The 15,503-nt window shown below is 35.5% G+C and overlaps 1 protein-coding gene across 1 annotated transcript in view; it reads left to right on the forward strand.

Annotated features, from left to right (window-relative positions):
* Positions 1 to 15,503, forward strand: part of SPATA17 (spermatogenesis associated 17) — a 181,913-nt gene that overhangs the window by 59,775 nt on the left and 106,635 nt on the right. Inside the window, exon 6 of the mRNA XM_077759492.1 lies at positions 13,041 to 13,164. Within this exon, the coding sequence (XP_077615618.1) occupies positions 13,041 to 13,164 (124 nt within the window). The remainder of the gene's footprint in view (positions 1 to 13,040; positions 13,165 to 15,503) is intronic.

Consider the following 15,503-nt stretch of genomic DNA (forward strand, 5'->3'; position numbering starts at 1 on the left):
TGGCTCCAAAAGCCAGTTTGGCTCCTAGCCACACAGTCTCCCCGCATGGTAGTCCGTTTCTCTCCCCTCCCCTCGCTTGTGGCTTCCTCCCCCGCACAGTGGGCTGGTTGGGCTCCCCATGCATCTCTGCTCTTCCTCCCCTGTCACGTGGTGCTTGTTGTGCCAGCCTTTGGGTCATCTTCTGGGTGATTTGCACCAGTGTGTGTGTTACCTAGTTGTATCTGTGGGCCAAGGTGAGCTTGGGGTCCCCTTACTCGACCATCTTTCTAGCTTTTCTATTATGATTTTAACATATAGGAAAGCAATATATTTTGACAGAGTAATTTTATACTTTACTTAAGTCTCTAATTGGGTCTCAGAATTTTTGTACCTTTTTTAGTGCTTCAGCTAGATATTGATGGTTGGTTTCCTCATTCAGTCATTCAACAGTCTGATGAAGGGTGGAGGGTAAGCTGGAGCAATGGAAAGTTGTGCTCTTGACACTGCCCTCCCAAGTCCTGAATGTGGATATTGGTTTCATGAAGCACGATCAATGTCAGCTTCCATTGCTCATAGACTCTTCTTTTCTGAGTTCATTTTACTCAGCAGCTCTCAGGCTACTTTCCCTCATTCTCCTCCAACTCAGATTTGCCACCTGTTCTCAACTCAATCAGGAGCTGTGATCAACAACAAAAGAAATTACTTGGCTGCAAATTCTCTCCTTTATCCCTATCTGTATCCCTCTTGGTTGGAGCTCTTACTAGTTCTTCAGACTTGTTCACTTATTTCCCACATACTGCACTGACTTTGTGATAAGGAAAATATCCCATCTTTGTGGTTTAAATTTCATTGAATATGAATTTAATTGAATATTTTTCATTCATTCAATTCCTACTTATTCTCCTCAGTTTATGATGGGAGTTGTTACTGTTCCTTCTTTTAATTTTTGCCTATACTTTTGTTTCTTTTTATTCATTTGGCTGATTGTGGAACAGATTGTAGGCAAAAGAGCACATTCACTGTCTTCCTAGAAAGCCGCACATAATTATTTTAATTATGTATTAGTTATCTCACACTATCAGTGTTAGCTATTATGTTATGCTTTCCTTAAATTAAGTGTCATTTCTTAACTTTTTGAAATCTGATCCTTTCTTCAAGCTGTGGAGCCTACGTTGTTTTATATTTATACAGCCTTTATTTTTTGGAATATATATATATATATAAATATTTGTACATATATATATGAATTTTTTCTTATTTCAAGCAATTTTATTTTGACCCTTGATAATAGTATTTTCTTGTTAAGATATGGAAGTTTTAGAGAGCGCCTGGGTGACTCAGTTGGTTGAGTGGCTGCCTTCAGCTCCGGTTGTGCTCTTGTGATTCGTGGGTTCGAACCTCACTTCAGGGTCTCTGCTGTCAGCGCAGAGCTGGCTTCAGACCTTCTGTCCCCCTTTTTCTCTGCCCTTTGCCACTTATTCCCTCTCTCTTTCTCTTTCTCTCTCATAAATGAATAAATAAATAAACAATAAAATAAAGAAAAATAAAAAAGAAAGAAAAATTTCTTTAAAAAGGTGAAAGTTTTATCTTTATATTGCTATTGACAATTTTCCTGTGGTTGTTCTTGACATAGAGTATTCATTTAATAAAAATTATTTGTATATAAGTAAATGTGTGAATGCATACATTGTTTGAATATGGGGTCATGTATTCTTTTTAGTACATAAATATTTGTTAACTAAGTTAAATATTATAAATTTGGAGAAGTCAAATTAGATTTTCAATAGTAACAAAATCTGATTCTCTTAAAATATATAATACATCTTTTATATATTGTTTTGTGTTTTATAATAAGAGTATAATTAAACATTTACAGTAATATTCTGATACTATTTGAAAGGCCAGTTCACACATTTTATAATCGCAGAGCCTGTGTGATGTAGGTGACAGAGCAACTGTAGAGTCTTAGCGGATCTCAGAATGAATCTTCCATTGAAGACACTAGGAATTATTTTTTTAATCAAATAGAGCCATTGTCTTTCAAGCACATTATACATCGCTAACATGTATTGAGAACTTACTGCATACCAAATATTGTACTAAGCCCTCTATTCTCATTATCTCTTTCAATTTTCACAATAAGTCTGTGAGGTCAATATTATTACCTACTCTACAAATCAAATGGAAATATATTTTTTTTTCATTATGTCCAGGACCTCCCTCTAAGTGATATTTTTCATAGGATCCTTAGTTGGGTTGGAAATATTTTTTCCAATGTTTGATAAGGAATGAAGAGTTACCTTAAAATAAGGCTAAGCATAGAACATAAACAATGAACGATTTCACAATTATTTATTTGGTAAAATTAAATGAAACTCATTCAGGGTTAATATTAAGAGTAATGTCTGCATTGTATTCATTTTCTTTAATAAAGCCCATCCATTTCCTTTTTGAGCAATATTTTAAAGCTAGTCAATAAAACTATTTTTATTGAACATATTATTTTAAGTTAATGAAAAGAGTGGTAGATTTTTCTGATTTTGTTATATGAAAGCTGTGTGAATAATAAAAAGTGTCTGTTTCATAGATTCATTTGGTAGGTAAACTTGTCAGGTTGTGTCTATAAGTGGGTCGTCATGTTATTTCATTTATTTCTATTATTTGAACTCAAATTAACTTCAGTTTCACAATTTATCTCTTGTGAATCTGAACTAAGTAGGACAGAAGAAAAGGTGCAATTCCATTAAGCTCTAACATATCATTGGCTGTCAGGTAAGCCTTGTTATGCTGTCCATCCTCATTTAACTATCCCACAAGATCTCTTAATGAAGTTAAGCCCCAAGTTCACTCCAATAATTCTGTGGCAAGAGTTTGTGCAATGTAACAATTCATCACTTGTCAGGAAGGCACTTTTAGTTTATACATTTAATAAGGGCATCCTCTAGCTTGGTTAATTAGAAGTGAACAGTTTGCATATTTACTAAATGCAGAGTGTCATTGCCACCACGGCCTATTGCCTACATGAATTATTTCTCTATCTGCAATAAACAGCTGGGTAATTATTACTGCCATAATCAGATAAATTCCCTCTGTAAGGCTTTTCTTACATGGCAATTCTTTGAACTCATCCAAAGCTGAACAAAATTTATGAACTCCAGCAGCTAGGCCTCTTTTTCATACTATGGTGTCCCCGTTCACTATTTCAAGGACATAAGTAGAGAACCATTTATATTGTGTAAATAAGGAGAATAAATATGATTACCTAAAGATAACGTTTCAATAAACCTCATTTTAAAAGTATAATATTCTGATTTCAGCCAACTAAATTATAGTGGGTTGGCCATATCTAATTGTATCTAGTTGACAGGCTCTTTTAGTAAGGAACAACCTGAGATGTAAAGGAAATCACATTTTAGTTTTTGAGAACCAATTTGGTCTGTAATGTTAACTATACGTGTGAGTTTTTTCTCTGTAGAATCATTTTATATGTAAAGACACAATAATTATAGCAATTAATTTGGTAGAGTTTAGATAATAACACACTAGAGTGTCTAAAATACAGCACATAGTCTTTGCTCTAGAAACAATCCTTTACTTATCCATAGCTAGTAATTAATGACATAATCCATATATAACTTTATAATATGGAATGACATATACCATTTGATTACCGTCTTTACACACACTAAATTTTTAATGAGATTCTCCTACCTTTAACATAATGCTATTTCAAAAAGTTTTAAAAGCCAAGTATATAAAAAGGACAAAAAGCTTCATTCCTGAAATAGAATTATTAAAAAGAAACAGCTTATTTAATCGGATAACATCTCTTTATATATATGTATTTTTTTTTCTAATTTAACTCCTTATACAATGAATTTTAGGTAATTTACAAAAAGTTCTATTGAAAAAGAGGAAAAGAAATAAGGACCTCAGTAAAGGAAAATGCAAAATGATAACTATATTATTGTGACTGATCAGGGAATGTGGTTTGTTAAGTAGGTACCATTGTGAAAATGTAGGAAAAATTACTGCATATGCCGAGAAAGAGCTTTTTCTAGCCCTGACCTAAAAGAAATGTCACATACAAATCTTCAGTAGGTTATGCTGATAACGTAATGAACAGTGACTTCATTAACTTTTTTTATCAGAAAAAACTGAATTTCAAGACTCTCTCTTTTGTGATATATAAGATAAGCTAGAGTATAGCATAAAGTTATTATTTGTTTGAAAATAAGGAAATAAAATACATTGGTTTATGGACTTAGTCTTGGGGTTGTCTAACTTTGAGGAACGTAAGAATTGAAAGTTCTTGTCTCTCCCTTCTCCGAGCTGATCACTTGCTAAGAGATAGACAGAAGAGAGTTCCTTTTTTTTTCCTTTTGAATTCTGTGATAAAGACTATTAAAGTTATTTTCAATATTGTTGATTGGAATGAATTTGTATAGTGGAAATCAGCTTTAGTTACTTGATATGTCTGTGTACAAACTTGTTCAGTCAGTACTTAAGGTATGTTTAAATTATTGTGAAAATGTATGAGAAAATGTAACTGTTGCTAAAACTTATTTAGAATTCTATCCCTTGGGCTATTGGACCTTCATCTTATTAGGTTCTTTAAAGCCTAAGACTGTTGATCATTGTTTTCCTCTAATTTCTTCTACAGCTTGGATTCTGTAACACCGCTCTCTCCTGCTCTCCTCTCTACTTTTCTAGTGGTTTCTTCTTCGTACTTGCATGTATTTGCATGATCTTAAATATTAATGTTCTCTCTTTGATGCATTTGCCTTTTCACTGCCTGTGTCTAGACAATCTCTTCCACTTCTTTGACTTCAGCTAACACCTGTATTGTGATGAGTCATCAATCTGCATATTCTCCAGCCCTGAATTTTCTTCTGACTCCTTCAACTGATTATAACACAATTGGCCAATAAATAGTTTTCTGAAATTCATTAGGTAATTTTCTGAAGTTACATGTGATACGCACTATTTTAAAATATGTTGACATCATCCTCTCATGTGTTGTTCTTTCTCATAGCTTCTCAATTCATTTAGAGATGGACCCGGTCTATGTTGAGTGGATTGCATGCAAAAGCAACAGCAATTAGTTTTGCCTTGAAGTGAAGTTGTGACTTTTTTTTTTAATGTTTTTTATTTATTTCTGAGAGAGAGACAGCGTGAGCAGGGGAGGGTCAGAGGGAGAGGGAGACACAGAATCCGAAACAGGCTCCAGGCTCTGAGCTAGCTGTCAGCACAGAACCCGACGCGGGGCTCAAACCCACAAACTGTGAGATCATGGCCTGAGCCAAATTAGGACGCTCAACCGACTGAGCCACCCAGGCGCCCCTGAAGTTATGTGACTTTTCAGTGAACACAAAGTAAATAAGATCTGGCCACTATTTTTATATGAAATAGAAATGTAGCTACCTCAACTCTAAACTCTAGAGTAGCCAGACCCTCATCCTGCACAGCTGAATCTCTGTGAAGACATACAAGAGTGAGAAATTATGATGTGCCTTGATCTACCTTTATGTGGAAAGCCCCCATGCGGTGCCTCAAAGTCACCATCTGATGTAAAGTCATTTCATTTCACAGAGAAGAACAGGAACCTTGTTAATAACACCTGCCCCTTACCAAGCTCAGTGCAATGTTGTGAGGGTGAATTAATGTCTGCGAAGCACTTGGGGCTCCTGAAAATAATGCACTATGTAAATACATTTTATTATTATGCCTATTATTGTACTTAGCACAGTGTCACTCTCAATTATTTGACATCATATATATTATATAAAATTCTACTTCCTTTTACAGAAACTATCCAGAATAGTAAAAAGAAAATAATTTTACAGTGAAATATGTGCATATTTTTAGAAAGAACACTATACCAAAAAATTCTTTTCAACTAAGTTTGTTCAAAGGAGCCAGAAGAAGAAAAAAAAATGATTTTCATGAATGATCTTTGAATGGAGTCTTATTGCTTTTTAAAATCATGCAAAGTAGGCAAATGAAATAATGGAGCAATTGGATGATCCCTTTTTATGATCACAGTGAAGTCATGGTATTGTAATTTTATAACATCAACCATTATCTTCTTTTTTTACTCTTTCCATTTTCCACATATCCAGTCTATAGAGTACAAATTTGCTAGCATTACCCTTAGAGAGCTCATTCACCCTAGGTCAAGAAACCTTTCTTCTAATCTAACATGCGTCACCCATGCGGCCCCGCCCCGAGCTTTGCTGTTGATGGACCAAGTCTACCAAGAGAGCTAGAGAGTTCCTTGTGAATAATCCAGCCTCGTCTCCTGACCACTCTCTTTTCTCCCAGCTCTTTAGGTCAGGCCCCCAGGGCTTCCACCTACGTGAAGCCTTTTCTGATTTCTCTGAATTTTAAGCACAATATTGCTTCATATTGTGACTATAGTCCAGTTGGTTATCTGCTATTTTATTTGTAAGCTACTTGAAGGCAGAGATTGGGCTTGATGCATCTTTATCTCTTTGAATATCTTAAGCATACTTATGAGTGCCTGACTGAATAAACAAATGAGTGTTAGTGTTCTCCATGGTTTTAATTCTCAAAGTAGCTGAGGCATCTTGAACAGAAGTTAACCGATACAGCAACAAAGGATTTTCAAGAGGAGCTAAAAATACTTTTTGAGAGGACTTTTCTAAATGTTTCCAGAACATTTAAGTCTCAACTTCAGGTTTCAGAGTAAGGTGTGGAGCTCAGGAGCACTCTCAGTGCTTGAATATTGGTGACTGTGTGCCGCAGGGTGCTTAATTTTAAACCGCACTTTCCCTGTGTAAAGTGCTACGGGAATGGAACCCACAGCCCCTGTCCATTGTGGCCAGGGCCTCGGGGACCAGGTAGGCAAAGTAAGTGGTTTAAATGGTTGAGTGACTTCAAGTGAAGCCTTTGTTTCTAAAGCAAATGTTTTGGTGATGTTTCTGACTCCCACGTGATCTGTTCTAAAGTTTGATCAGTCCCCCAAATCATTTCGGACGTCACACCGAGTCCAAGCATACGATTGGCTTTATTTGTGGTTAATATTTTTGCTTAAGTTTAAGACTTAGCCTTTTTGTTTCCTTTTATTGCCTACTCTTTTAGTTAAGTGAATATGGACAATTATGAGAGACAAAACAAAGTACATTCAACAAATTTAACTAAAATACCTTTATGTCATAGTGTACCACAGCAGAAAGTAATGCTTTCAACTATTTTTGTTTGGAAGGCTTCTTACATCTCCTTTAACTTCATTTCTCATCAAACCAGAGTGAGGATGCTGGAGAATTGTTTGAATCCATTTCCTTAGAATTATTTTTTCTTCAAGATGATTCAGATGATGGCATTTTGTTTTTATTTGAGAGATTATGTAGTATTATTACCAGTTGCCTCTGAAATCTGGGGCACTTATGCCTTTAAAACAACCTCCATATAATTTTTTCTCTGTCAAAATTATGATTCCTATGAAAATATTGTGATGTACATATCATGTCTCCTTTGTAGTACTTCTTAGTGCCTTAGCTCACATGGTGATATTCATATTAAGATTAACTGAATTTAATTGCATCTCTTTATGATGTCATACTAGTGAGTAGAGTTGAATCATCTTAGCTCCTCAACAGACTTGATAATGTTCATTGCTTCAGACTAGCAATGAAACTCTCAAGCTTTAGCAGGCAAGAGATTGCTCAGGATCCTACCCCCCAGGATTTCTGAGTTTGTCTGGTGTGGAACCTGAGAATGTGCATTTCCAGCATTTCCCAAATGCAACTGATACTGTTCTTCCAGGGACCCCATTCTGAGAACCACTTTATGGGCAAAGAACCAAAATCCTTGTTCTTCCCCACTTCCCAAGAGATGCTTTCACAATATAGCTTCATGCTTCTTCTAATCAAACCATCAGAAGTTATAGAATATACTACTAGCCAGCTGAGAAATAGTTAAAAAGGATGTTAGCACTTAATTTAAACCAGATAGTCGGCCAAATCCTTTGAGAGGGACACATCAATGACTCAACCTTAATCTTGACCTTCAGCATCTCAGCTGGTGGGGAGAGTATTAGAAACATGCACGCAGCTATAATATACTGTAGAATGTAGTAGACATATAAAAGGGAGGACTCTGAGAGCGGAGACAGCTGGAGATTAATTATTATTGAAGTGATCTATGAAGCCCTTTCAGAGGCTAGGGTAGAGATTTTGTTTTTGGGTTCTGGACTTATAAAGACAAGAAGCCAAATACTGTAAAAATTGTAAAGAGATTTTTCTGTACCATATTTTGAAGTGAATAAGAAAATCAATCAGAATGGCAAAATATAGTTGACTCTTGAACAACATGGGGATTAGGGGTACCGACTGCCTATACAGTTCAGAATACATGTACAAGTTTTGCCTCCCCCAAAACTTAACTACCAATACTCTGATGTTGACTGGAAGCCTTTCCAATAACATAAACAGTTGATTAACACATATTTGTATATTATGTGTATTATGTACTATATTCTTACAATAAAGTAAGCTAGAGAAAAAGAAAATATTATTAAGAAAATCATAAGGAGGAGAAAATACATTTGCAGTATTGCACTGTATTTATTAAAAAAAAAACCCTGCATATAAGTGGACCTGCACAGTTCAAAGCCATGTTGTTCAAAAGTCAACTATATTGAATTTGGGCAAAATGTGTAATATGAGTATCATATTGTACATAAAGGCACGAATTTTGGTGCCAGACCTGTGTTCAAATTCTAACTTTCACCTTCTAGTTTGGGAGTTTGGAAGGAGATTTAACCTCTGTGCCTCTCATTTCCGGATCTAAAAAATGGGAGTGATAATATCTGCCTCACTGGATTGAAAGTGGTAATGTGTATGTCTTAGCCAGGAACCTCTTGGAAATGAAGTATAAGTGGAGGATTAAACTGATAATACTTTACTTGGGTGGTTCAAGCCCAGGGCAGAGAGGGTGAGGAAAAGTGGAAAGTGAAATGTTATAGTTTGAAACAGACTCTGGATGCCATGATTTGGTGCAGGACTATATTGGAGAGCATTTAGAGAATAACATCTGTAAGGTAGTGGAGAAGTTGAACTGCATCAGAAGTGTCAGCCAATCTGAGAAAACTCAGGATTTGGATGGGACTTTAGAGTGGACCCAAAATTGAGAAAGAGACTGGGCCTATGTATTCCCTCAGTCACCAGTCATTGGATGCCGGCTGGAGGGAGAGAGTGACCAAATCTGAGGCGGGGCACCTGATTTTCCCAGTGGCCTGCAGCTGTAAGCTGTCAGCTGCCAACACTCATGCACTGGTCCTGTAGGGAGCAATGCAATATGATGAGCGCCCGCAGCCCTGGCCACCACTTCATATCGAGTCCCACGGCGACTCAGCAAGGTCCAGCGGGTAGGCGCTGTGTTATCCGTCAGCCACACAGGTTTGCCAGGAAAACTCTCAGCAGTGCATGAAGGACATAAAGAAGGGAAATTTATTTGCATGGCTCTCTTCTGTCTCTCATTTCCCACCAGTCAAGGGTCACCCCATGCCTCCATGCCCTTTAGAAAACCAGATTCCTTGCTTTGCATCATGGAATTACTTCCCTAAAATGCACACTAACCAGGAGAGTAAAAAGATGAGATCCCCAAGGGAATTTGAGAAAGTATAAAAGATTGGTATCCAATCGAGTAGATAAAGCCAGTAGCCTAGAACATAGCCTGGAGTAAACATTCAGTATATAGCTAACATTTATGTAGTAGCTTTGTATGTGCCAGCCCTACCCTGAGTATTTTATGTAGATTCATGTTTTTGTTCTTCACAATAGCTTATTGAAGAAGAAACTAATACTAATATATTTACATTTTATAGGTGAGTATACTGAGACTCAGATATTAAACAGCCAGTAAATAGCACAACAGAGTTTATAACCAGGTGTCATTTCAGAGCCTATGCTATGAACCACTCTCCTGGATTGCTTCCAAATGGCTATTTTATTTTTATTATTGCTATCAATAATAATATATCATAATTAGAATATGTAAATTTTTTATAATCATAAATATCATTAGCAAAATATACTCAAATATGTAAAGCTTTACAAAAGTTTCAGAAATGTTTACCTTCATTTTTAAAGTATCATAAAACATTTTATATATATGAAAAGTGATGTAGGAAGTCTGGGGAATTACCTAAGTTTCTTTAGCTGTATAGTAAAAAGTAGGATCATAAAAAAAAAGAAAATATATGTAATTCATTCAGTAAAAACACCTTCTGCATAGCATTTCTTGCATCAGGATGACTATAGCTTGATCTGCAATTAGAGAATCTGTAACTCTAAGGACTCTAATTCCATTTCTGCCATTAACTGATTTCTTATTCATGGTGTGTCATTTTATCTCTTTATGTGTTTCCATATTTATAAAATAAGATAATCAGTAACACCTACCCCATATATATCACAGGATTGTTTTTTAAGGATAGAAATAAGACCATATATATACTTGAAATGAGAAAAAATATTGAAAACAACCAGGAAATATTTGGGGAAAATTTAATTGTTTTGAAAGTGCTGAGTTAAAAAATATCCCTGGATGAAAAACTCGTAATTTTTATAATTTTAGAAAGAAACCTAGTGATGAAGATCACTACAAAAACTTGTACATCAGGGATAAAAATTTATTCAGCTCTTCCTACTTGGTCATTAAACAAAGACTATTTGACATGAACATAACTGTGATGTTCAATATATCTGTACACTCTCAAGTATGGCAATAAATCAGGAACATAAGATTGATTTCTTTCAAAAATTGTACAAGTTTATTAAATTAATTACCTTTGTGTTTTGAAATTACCCAAGATTAGGTTTCCTAGTGTTTTGTCAAATTTCTTGGATTTATTTTTAGGGCTTCACAGCTCCTTCTGGGTTTACTGTGTGTTTTCGTTACATACTAGAAACTGACATTCTTTTACATGTCTATCAGTTTTAGCTTTCCTTGTCAAGCTTCCTGAGTACATGCTGTTTTCGTTTTACATTTCCATATCCAGAAGATGGACTTTTTTTACTACATCAAATAATCCACACTTTTGATTTTGTATCCAAGTCCTAATACCTCTTTGCACCTTACCTGTTCATGTATTTGTTCAATTTGTTCAATTATATTGGGCCTTTTTTCTTTCCTATGTAAGATCTCATCTCATTCATTAAATCATTTATAGAGCACAAACTTCTTTGTAGATTTTTTTTTTATTTTTGTGATTGCTCGGAAAATTACTGTGCTTATCTTTGGAATGACATAAAATTGGATACACGCGTATCTGAGTAATTATTCTTGTAGTGGCAGTTCATTGGTTATTTTAAATTATCTTAAAGACTTATAAGAGGAATTATAGAAGAAATATTTTTTACATAATATTAAAATTAAAGATGAAAATTAATAATGTATTTAGTTTTTTATGTAACGTGATTGTTATTTTTCCTGGTTAAAAAAAAAAGAATTCTCATTTATTCATACGTAACTGCCTTGAAATTTGTACCTTAAGGACAAAGAAAGGTCACCAATCCTTCTAACTCCTGGTTCTTTGTCAAAAATGGACACAGTTAATGAGGTTTGTTTGGTACAGAACAAATTCTCAGACACAGATAGAGATCCTTTCAATGGAAACAAATTTGTTTGGCTTTACCAGGTTACTTAGCGATTAATAATAGCCTTGAGATGCAGGTCAGAAAGGTCATTGTACCAGCTTGCCAACACAATCTAAATGTGCTGCTAGCCCAGTTCTAGAGGCACAGAAGCCCCCAAAATACTATGCATAAAGTAAAACAGGCTATTTTCTGACTCCTTTTTTCATATTAATAAGCAATTTTCAAGAGAAGGGTGGCAAAATGAAGGCCATGCCACTCCAAGTAATTCATTTATTTTGCAATTTAATCTTATGTTGAAAAAAATTGCTCTGCTGCAGTAGCGTAGTGTGGTGATTTTTAAACGTCAGTGTGTTTCATAAGTAACCTTGTATGAAGTATTGTATTAGTGGCCTTTAACAGAAAATTGCAACAAAAATATTTCTAGACATTGAAGTAGAAATGAGAATCGTGTTTTTCTTTTGTTTTGTTTTTTAATTTCTGGAACATTTCCCCCTACTCTCCCTTGACATCCTTGAGGTAGATGTTCAGATGGTTTGCTTAACATTTTACTTCACGAACTGGATACTAAGTTATATGCCTACTTTTTAAAAAGAATAAAGCATACTTTCAAAATATTATTTTTAACACAACTAGTTAAATATGTTCTATGAAAAGAAAGGATTTATTTTTTTCCATATTTGATAATATCTTAACCTGTTTATGGGGTGTTTTTCACATACTGTGTTTGAAATGTTTATTTTTTTTGCTTAAATGTCTTAGGTATACATTCACATAAATGATGCAATTTTCATTATTTTGAAGAATTTATTATTCCTAGAAAGCCAGGAACTTACTCACCTAATTTAACTTTTACTTTAATTACCCATATAATTGAACAAAATAGCCTTTCAGGTGCAGGATAATATACACAATCATGTTGGTATTATTTGAACTGTCACCTGCAATAAACTTACAGTAAATTAAGCATATGTATAAAAACCTTTAAAATCACACTTTAAAATCAGCCTATTAGTATGCAAATCCAATGATCAGAGATTTATAAATGCAGAATCAGAATTTAAAGCAAATCAGTGGCTCAGACATTTTCTTGGGATATTTAGGTAAGTCCAAAATAGTTCATCTTCACCCAAAGAAAGTGATAACGTAGTAGCTCACTTGCTTTGCATATGATATCTTTCCTTAGCCATTGAATTCATTATAACATTATAACAAGATATCTGATTTAAAAAATTTAACCACCAAAAAATCACTTTTAAATGCTTTTTAAAGATTGGAAAGACTCAGTGGAATGTGCAGGTAAGATAGATTACGCCACTGATTTTGATGGATGTGGATGATGGTAGCCCCTCAAAAGCTTCCTCGGTTATCACCAGAGGAAGAATGAAAATGTTAGCAGATTTTTAGTATCATAAATAACTGTGGATTGTGTTGATGCAGGGAGGCGCTGGAGGAGTTTGCAGACATGAAAGAAAGAGAAGAGAAGAAGGCCGACCTCGAAAGGGAAGAGAAGAAAAGAGATTACGAAGCCCGAAAGATGCATTACCTCCTCAGCACAAAGCAGGTTGGTGGACCTGTCCCTGACAGCTCCCGTAAACCACTTGGGCCCTTAGCCTGACAGAGATAAAGTAGCAGGCTGAATGGGACATGACTTGTTGAAAAGATATCACAAAGACACTACTTCGAGTTCAATTTCGTGCTTCTGTGTAGGTGCGCGCAGGCACCATGACCGTCTGTGACAGCCAGAGGCAGCCGCTGGGACACGGGCAGAGAGGTCCCAGTCAGCAGTGCGGTCTGCCACTGTGATAACACAACGCCAAGGGCATAACCTCGCTTGTAAAACCCATTCTGAGTGGCTGGTTGTCGTTTTGCGAATCGATCAAGAACTGGGAAGTTATTAAACCGGGGAAGCTTTCATGTTTTCTTTTGCTAATGTTGAGCTATGTTGAGATTAAAAGCATTCTTGCACCCTTTCTAAATGTTGATGCAAGTTTTCAAGTAAAGCTTTGAACAAAACTGCTTCAGCATTTATATCATCATATTGAGATACAAATGTGGAATTTGCAATTCTTAAAATTATTTTCTTAGAAATGGTAAAATTGTATTGCCTCAGATCTCATCATAGTTGCTAAGAAAAAATACATTGCATGTAGAATATTCTGCTTGCAAAGAATTGTGGTTAAAAAAAAAACATAGGAATTTGGGGGTTGAGATGTTATGTTACTTGAGCTTTAGGCAGGAAACCGGCAATCTGTGGGTTTACACTCCTTCTCATAGATTGTCAAGAACAGTCTCATGTTGCAGCCAGAGAGACACACATTCAAAGGCCTCGGACATGGGCAAGTCAAGTCCATGGTGGTGGCTGGTGGAGGGTGTATCTGAGACTGAATGTCATGCTGGAGGCATCCAAATTCAAAAACCCTGGGCCGCCTGGGTGGCTCAGTTGGTTGAGCATCTGACTTCCGCTCAGATCATGATCTCACCATTCCCAAGTTCCAGCACCGCATCGGGCTCTGTTCTGAGAGCTCAGAGCCTGGAGCCTGCTTCACATTCTGTGTCTCCCTCTGTCTCTGCCCCTCCCCAACTTGTGCTTTCTCTGTCTCTTTCTTTCTCTCTCTCAAAAGTTAATAAACATTAAAAAAAAAAAGAAAGAAAGAAAGAAACATTAAGTCCTGGACTGGCCGTGTACATTCAGAACAGAGAACTGTACCTCTAGCCTCGATCTGATAGTCTAGTTAGCAGTACTTTTCAGTAATGATGACTATCTTTATATTTACTTGGATTTGTATAGCTGAGTTAGCTTTATTTAACAGGCAAGAAAACTGAAACTGAGAGACAATTATGTTTATAGACACAAAACGAGTAGTAATAGATCTGGTACTCAAACTGAGGTCTTTAGACTCTAATTCCTTAGGCAAAGGGCGTCTGGGTGGCTCAGTCAGTTAAGCGTCTGACTTCGGCTCAGGTCATGATCACACGGTTCATGGGTTTGAGGCCCGCGTTGGGCTCTGTGCTGACAGCTCAGAGCCTGGAGCCTGCTTCAGATTCTGTGTCTTCCCCTCTCTCTTACCCTCCCCTGCTCACGCTGTCTCTCTCTCTCAGAAATAAATAAAACATTAAAAAATAAATGAAATAAATACTTAGCCAGTAAAAATAATTTTTAAAAAAGTCAAGGTATTTTCAGTTTTGATTATAAATCCATAACAATGAAAAATTTTCTCTGTATGATTGGTGGACTATATTCTTTAAGTGTAGACTCACAAATCATGAATTATTTATTAGTAATTTCAATATTGATGAAACTAAAGGAGTTATAAATATATACATTAATTCTTGAAACCTGATATAACTATTGGGTACAGTTGTTTATTTTGATAGCTCTAAACCCCTTTTATGCTTTGAATTTTTCTTAATCTGAGGTCTAGTTGTGTTTTTCATACTTAAAACGGGTAGTGTAATAGCAAAAATAATTTTTGAAATGGTGAAATCAGACTTAATGGAAACTTTGTTAATTCTCTTTTATCTAGGGTAATTTAGATATCGAGTACATAGTGGAATATTTTACAAAGTCCATAAAGACTTAGTTGTTTTACTAACAAAAATAATATAGCAAATATCCATGGAGTACTTACCACGTAACAGAGAGTATGATTGATACTTTATATGCATTATTTCTTTAACTATTTTGATTTCATTTCACTTTTAAAATTAAGCACCTGGTTTAACAAAGTATTTCACAAACTTGACCATGTGACTTGACTCCTGGACCTTAATGAATTTTTAATATGACTATTATATTTTAAGTATGTTAATGTTGGTAAATGCAAACTGTCATTGCTCTAGACCATTTGTCTTCTTATTTATACCTTATGGAGTGCTGGTAATAGCTACATATATAAACTT

This window comes from Crocuta crocuta, unplaced genomic scaffold (assembly GCF_008692635.1).
Source record: "Crocuta crocuta isolate KB4526 unplaced genomic scaffold, BGI_CrCroc_1.0 scaffold556, whole genome shotgun sequence".
In the NCBI taxonomy this organism is placed as follows: Eukaryota; Metazoa; Chordata; class Mammalia; order Carnivora; family Hyaenidae; genus Crocuta; species Crocuta crocuta.